Source organism: Microtus ochrogaster, unplaced genomic scaffold (genome assembly GCF_000317375.1).
Source record: "Microtus ochrogaster isolate Prairie Vole_2 unplaced genomic scaffold, MicOch1.0 UNK46, whole genome shotgun sequence".
NCBI classification, from domain to species: domain Eukaryota; kingdom Metazoa; phylum Chordata; class Mammalia; order Rodentia; family Cricetidae; genus Microtus; species Microtus ochrogaster.
This window is the reverse complement of record NW_004949144.1, coordinates 580854-588541: the sequence shown is the minus strand read 5'-3', so window position 1 is coordinate 588541 and position 7688 is coordinate 580854. Positions and strand designations below refer to the sequence as shown.

General features: G+C 35.4%; 1 protein-coding gene across 1 annotated transcript; it reads right to left on the bottom strand.

Annotated features, from left to right (window-relative positions):
• Nucleotides 1–6210: 6210 nt before the first annotated feature.
• LOC102001435 (taste receptor type 2 member 140-like) lies at nt 6211–7143 on the bottom strand. The gene has a single exon (XM_005369250.1). It carries the CDS (start codon nt 7141–7143, stop codon nt 6211–6213), a length of 933 nt encoding a protein of 310 aa, XP_005369307.1.
• Nucleotides 7144–7688: the final 545 nt, after the last annotated feature.

Below are 7688 nucleotides of genomic sequence, written 5' to 3'. Positions count from 1 at the left end.
GGCAGTTTGGATGCTCACCTTACTAGACCTGGATGGAGGTGAGAGGTCCTTGGACTTCCCACAGGTCAGGGAACTCTGATTGCTCTTTTGGCTGACGAGGGAGGGGGACTTGGTCGGGGGAGGGGGAGGGAAATGGGAGGCGGTGGCGGGGAGGAGGCAGAAATCCTCAATAAATAAATAAATTAAAAAAATGATTACAATTCAAAAAAAAAGAAAAGAAAACATCTCAAATGTTCAGTGTAGTCAGTACACTATTGAAGCTTTCACCATTTTTAAACATTTCTTATCACTTCTGATATGAACAATTTCTATTTCTATTTGTACTAATTCAAAGGTTTGTGCCCAAGACTTAACTAGTAGGAAATGAAAAGAAGCTACTCTTACAAGGCCTCTCTACTAACTAATGTGTAGAATCCAGAAGCATAAAGAAATGGTCAAATTGTTATCTAACACTATTAAAGTCTGGGATTCTATTATTGTATATAAGTAAGTTGCTAAAATATAATAATAGTTTTTTCTCCTAACTAAAAGTTCAAAACTTGATTGTTATTCAGTCCAGAAAGTTGGATGTTGCCAGCTGGTCTTCAGTGTATCTTGGAATCCCTTAAAAGTATGCTCTAAAGCCGGGAAGGAATGCATTCCTCAGTGTAAGGATAGTTGAACATTCCAGAGAGAGTGAGGAAGAGAAGACAAAACCATGATCTTTTATATAGGCTGACTCAAGAATGTGGCCCATATTTTGGATTGGTCTTCCAAACTCAGATGACCCAAATTTAGGACAGGTCTTCCTACTTTAAATGATCCAATCAAGAAAAATTCTTCATGGTGTGTTGAAAGTCTTGAGTTTAGTTTATTTCAGAAATAGTCAAAAAAATAACCAAGATTAGCTTTCACAAATGCTTCAAGACTAACTTTTACCCTAGTCAGAATGGCCACATCCATGAGTGCAAATGACAACAAATATGGGTTTGGATGCAAAAAAGGGGGGAAACATTTATATATTGTTGATGGGAATGCAAACTGATGTTGCCACTTTGAAGTCAATCTTAATTTTTCTTTTAAAAAGAAACCCTAGAAATAGAACTGTGTTAAGACACAGATGTACAACTCCTGAGTATTATAAATGCAAGAGCCTTATATCTAACACAGAGATACTTGTAATCCTGGCTCACAGATAGTCTTTTCACAATGTTTGGGGAAAAGAATCAATGTACATATGAGAATGAATACTGAAAATGTGGTTAATATACAAAATGTTTCATTGCTCATCAGCAAAGAAAATTGAAATCATGAAATGTTCTGGTAAATGGATGGTGCTAGAAAAAGTATACTGAGTTCACTTAAGTTCCTCTCATCCCCAAACAAATGCTGCATGTTCCTTGCTTATGGGTCCTAGCATCAAATATATTTTTGTGTGTCTTACCAGGTTTACATATGAAATCAAAGGAGCATGAAATGGGGCATTGCGAGGGAGGGAAATGCATTAAGGAGTGTCATAGAATATAGGTAAAATGAAAACACAGAGAGAAAAAACTAGTGTAAAGAAGTTCAAACATGTAGGAGAATGGTCAGAAATCATAGAATAATGAAAGGTATAATGAAAATGAATTAGGTATGGAAAATGCTGCTGCATATATACCTATATTATATAATAGGAGTGAATACTAAAACACAACAAATAAGAAAGAATGGAGGAGGGGTACCAGGAAATAAAGATTTAAGAGGGAATTGTGGAAACAGAATCTAGGTAGTGGTGTAATCAAGCTAAGAATGTGTGAATAAATATTATGAAAACCCACTATTTTATAAACTGGTTAAAAATTTTATTTTATAAAGAGTATAGGGCTGGAAAATGGTCCAACAGTTCAGAGAATAGTGCTCTTAAATAGGACCTGAGTTCAGTACCCTGTACCTAGGTAGGGTATATCACAACTAACTGTAATTTAAATCCCACAGGATTCAATGCCTTTGATATCTATAGGACCTCCAGGCAATTGCATACAGATACAAATAATTTTGAAAAGCATCATACATCTTTACTACTCCTGAGCATATGGACAAAGGAATTGACATTCTATTCTATAGATATTTCTACAGTTGTGTTTGCTACTACTATTTAAATATCTAGGAAATGGAAACAACCTAAATGTCTAACAGATGAGTATATAAAGAAAGTATGGTACATATTCAATGGAATGCTATTCACCTGTAAATAAAAATGAAATAATGAACTTTGGGAGTAAGTAAATGGAACTAGAAAATATCCTATTGACTGACATAGCTAAGACTCACAAAGACAAATGTCACATTTCTTTCTCATCTAAGGCTCCTAGCTTCAGCTTTTCTGATGCACATATCTTGGAATAACTGCAGTAATCAGGAAAGTAAAAAGGAGCTATTGCCAGAATACAGGGGTAGAGGAGCTTTTGATATAGTTTTCTGTCCTGCCTTGTCTCACAGCTGTTCAGACCCAAAGAAACACACAGAGGATTACACTAATTATAAACTGGTTGACTAATAGCTTAGTTATATTTTTAGGTAACTCGTATATCTCAAATTAATTCGTAATCCTTGTCTGTGTTAGCCATGTGGCTTGGTACCTTTTGTCAGTGAGGCATTCTCACTTTGCTTCCTTTGTGTTTGGGTGATGACTGCAGACTGACAAATACAAGTGACAAATCTTTAGAGGATATAAGATCATTATTCCACAATACTTTCCTTTTTTTCTTTACCAAAAAGAATTATGAATCTAATCTCATTTGTTTAGCTTTTTCCTGACCATTATCCATAGCAACTTGTAACCAACATTCCAAACAAAGAGAAACATACATAATCTATTTTTGAGAATGGGTTGTACTTTTCTAGGCTACTTCCTGCTGACTGGGGATGCTGATAATTTTATGAGACCTAAAGAAAATTTAGGATTATGGTCAAGTTTTGACTGTAATATTTATTTTGGCTTGATCATCTCAATTAGCAGTCTTGAGACTGTTCTAGATATAGATAGAACTCACAGGAAACTTCAATAGAGGTCCTCTGAAATGTCAGATTATCTGGGCTATCTGTTCCTATCATAGATTTTTTTTCCAGGGGGGGGGTCTTCTTTTATCAAATCTGATTTTTTTTTAACTCAGAATGATTCTACAGTCTCTCATTTCCGATGGAAACGAAAGCAAAACATCTTCTCAAAAGTAACATACCTTTTGAATTAAAATTTAAAATCATGGCATTTTCAAATTATATATGTTGGATTAATCCAGCAGCATTTATTATCAAATGTCTTTTAGCAGCTGTTGTTCCTTCCTCAACCATCAAACAATACAAAGACAACACACTATCATACAATATCCAGATTCTCTGTGTATTTTTCACCTTTTCAGACTTTATTTAACTCTACTTCTTTTGTTTTTAACTTTTGTTTCTTTAGTATAATAAAGGGTTCTTTATTTAGGGATAGGCTCACAGATCATAGTCTTTTGCATGAACAAGGAACAGGAGTTGAATCCAGAAGCTGAGAGAGAGAACATGCAAGTTTTAAGGCCCCATTTATAATAGAGAGGAGAATAGGAAACTGCAAGTGATATAATTGGAAAATAGAAAAACTTGTGTCTCTAATTAGGAAGAAGGAAGCAGTAAATACAGAACAAGAAGAGTGTAGGGAAACAATAAGAATGTCTGAAAGGGGAATTTTACTATTATATATGTACCTAAAACTCCTATAATCCATATGATTTTGTGTATACATATACATTTACAGTTTAAATGAATTTTTTTATCTGTGTTGGAAATAGACTCTCTATTATGCCACAGTTTCCCCTCCATCCTCTTTTCCTATCTCCCCTTTCTCCCATAAATCTCGTCTTCCTCTGCTTCTGTTCAGAAAGGAGTAGGTCTCCCATGTATATCAAAAGAGAATAACACATCAAGTTGCAGTAAGACTAAGCACTTCCTCTTGTATTAAGACTGGACAAGACAATCCAGTATAAGGAATAGGTTACCAAGAGTCATCCAAAGTGTTAAGGATAACCCTTGCTCTCATTGTTGGAAATTCATCAAGCTATACAAATGTCACATATATGTAGAGGGTCTAGGTTGGTCCCATGAAGGCTCTGCGGTGGTTTGGTCAGACTCTGTGCCAGGTTAGCTGTCTCTGGATTTTCTTGTAATGTCTTTGCCTGCTGAGGCACACATTGAAAAGATGCTCAACCATGAAGAGTAGAGCCCAGAGAACCCTGTGTTGGAGCTGATCTGAATGCCTCCTTTCTGAAGACCAGCTTTCATAGTACTGAAAGGTGCTGTGTAAGTTTTCAAAGGATGAAAACAAGAAATTGTTCACTACAGCTATGATATCTATGAAACGCAATAGTGACGGTCATAGCACAATAGTTCTAAGGGTGCGGTGGCAAGCATGCCTTGACAGTTATCAAACACCATCTAATTCAACTTAAGATCCAGTCAAAATGAGGGAACACCCTGCTTAGTACTGGAAACCAAACTAACAACCCAGGGGTAGTGAAGTCATGAATCTTGGGGGAGAACCTACAACTGCTACTTTACTAAAGCAGGAAAAAATAGCTGTTCTTCTACTCATATATAACATCAATTTTATCCCTCAAGGAAACTTTTCTAAGCAACAGAGATTGCTACAAACAACTACAACCAACCAAAATGCAGTTGTTGAACACAGTCTCAAATGATATACCCACAAAACAGCTCCTGAAACTAAGACACAGAGATCACTGTGAGAGAGTCCAGAAAGACTGTAAGAGCCAAAGGATAAAGGAGTTTCTTGTGAGGCTCATGTTTTCTATGAATTTCAGAAGCTATACCTATAATATCTCACTAACTGCCTAATTATGAGTTGAATGAGAACAATAACAATAGACATGCCAAAGTAGACAGAGGAAAGCTCATCAGGCCTCAACCATCAACAAAGAAATACAGAAAATTAAGAAATCCTGAAAGTGGAGTCTTATTCAGTGAAGACCACACTATTTCATTATCCAGTACCAAAAGGTCAGTCCAGAAACATACGAGTAACATTATACAGACTGAGCAGGTTGTATGTGTATATTTAGAAATATATACATATATGCATGTATATAACAATAATTAGTAAAGTATGAAGTCATAAATTTGAAAGCAAGAAGTGGGAGGTAGATAAACCTAAAACAATTTAACTAATTTAAAATTTTTATGACAATAAGTTTCTAATGCATTATCAAAATAAAAATCAATACAAAGCCTTCTAATTAAAGCAAATACTTTAAAAGATCAGCTTCAATTTTCAAATCTATAAAGTAGTTTTATTTATAAAGTCTGTATAATACATCTGGCATTTCCCAAGATTAATGTCATAAACTCAAAGTTGCCCATGCAGTCAGCATCACCAGATCTGACATTATCTCTCTAAGTTTCAGTAAGGCACAAAGTCTATCCAAACTTCAAGCAACATTAATAGCAGTAGCAATTGCATAGGATAAAGTGAAAATCAAACCCTTTTAAGTGTGTGTGTGTGTGTGTGTGTGTGGAAAGCATAAGAAGCAGTCATGAGACTAACTTTATATTATCACAGTGCTTGGGTTTCTGATTTAGCTTGTATAATTTTCCTCAAGTGCATCAATTCTGGTTTAAAGATACACAAGTGTATGTTAGAGTTCAGACACTTGTGTAGTAGGTCTTGGTTCTTCAACAATTTGCATGAGATTTTGTGGATCATCTGTGTCCATGACACCATTTCCTGTATTTTATATCAAACCTTTGAGACTATAGTGCAACATCTTTGAGGAATGTTCTGCTTTTGAAAAACTGAGAGGGCTAGAGAAAGCAGAATGCCTCGAGACAGAATTGTAGGACCAACCAAATGAAGCCCTCTTTTTAATATCATTACTCATATGCATATTATAAATATAAATTATATATATATATGATATCATAGACTTCCTTATGTAAAATTTTTAAAACTAATCAAAACTTCATAATATATCTACTACAAAGATGTTTTGTGCTTAATCATGCTTTGTCAATATTCTTCCATATCAAACTATACTAAGATGAACACCTGACATATACTACAAAGCTCTATGGTTTGGACAGTGATTTTTCAAAACACATTGGTCAAATTTTATAAAGTTTAATATAAAAGCTATATAGACAAACCAAGCCTTTCTTGATTTCTTATAGAATATATGAACTAATGTCTTGAGTGATCTAGGAATGCAAAAGTCTCTTGTCTGACCTGAACCTCACCCATTGCAGTACAGAATGCAAGGCCTGTCTCAGTTTACTATTTCCCAGAATCTGTACACATGAGTGAAGAGCAGGAAAAGTTATTAGAGCAGCCTTTGCAAAAAAGGTGATTTGAATATTCTCCAAATCAGATGACCAAACCACTGCAACTATAGACAGAAAGAAAAAGATGTAAAGTATAAGAAAGATGACCACCATTTGCAGGGCCTTTATGTGGGCTGTGGTGCTGATATCTCTGGAGCCTTTGGTGTTGTGCTGCATGATCTTCAGATGTCGCCACAGGGAGAAGATGAGCAGGAGAAAAGCCATCAGAGAAACAGTGAAGGGGATGAGTATGAATACAAAGCTGGGGAATAAGAGGAACTTAAAGAACTGTAGAGAAGTTCTTGTAATCGAAGCGTAAGATGCATTTCTTCTAATTTCCTTAATCACAATATCAATGTTGGTGTTTACCATGAAGATGTTTAAGAACAAGAGGAACAGAGACAATAGCATTGCCACTGAAAGCACCTTTCTAAATTTCCATTTTAGGTAGAGAAATACAGAGTTAGAAAAAACAGCTATCTTGAGAAAATAAAAGATGCTGAGGATAGTAGCAAGCCAGGTGCTGAAATGATTGGTCACTGTCCAGGTAATATAAATAATTCTCACCATATATCCTGTAACCAAAGAAGCTGGGTAAAATGAAGAAACCCACCAGTCAGTGAATACTACCCAGAGCACAGAGATTCTTGAGACAGCCAAAGCAGTGAAGATCTGATCCACTGAAGAGATGTTTCTTCTCTTGACCCAGTCCACAATGTTTGCCACAGCTATGAATCCATTCCCCAAACTTCCAGCTATGAATTCCATAATAAAAATGATTGTAAGCATGATCATTATCATCACACCCATTCTCTTTAAGACAATGACCCAATGCCAGTATTCATGGTTGATTCCTCTGAATTTATCTAAAATGAGACAAATATCCAATTCACGAACGTTCAAGAAAATTCTCCATGCTTAAAATGGACACCACAAAGCAGCCAAAGACTTTGTAGCTTTTGTCATGGTTCACCTGCACTTCATGCAGATTCTGTGTCCTAGCAACAACATCTCAGTCTTGTCACTAATGATGAAATCAAATTCCAAAATGCAGCAAGTAAGTAAATATGTACACATTTGCATGTCTTCACTGGCCACATAGCTAACCTATTCTCATGTTTGAATATTTAATAGGACTGAATCTTACTATGTAATATGCTACTTTCTGAGCACTGAGCTTTCTTTACAGCTTGAAAACAGCCTGAAGAAGCAAATGTGAATGTGTTATTACATGCTCTTTCTAAAATCTACCAGCTATTTATTGCATTATTGCTAACATATTCAGAAATGAAAAACTAAATTTTCTGTTTATAAAGACCTATATTCTCTCTCATTACTCTCTCTCTCTCTCTCTC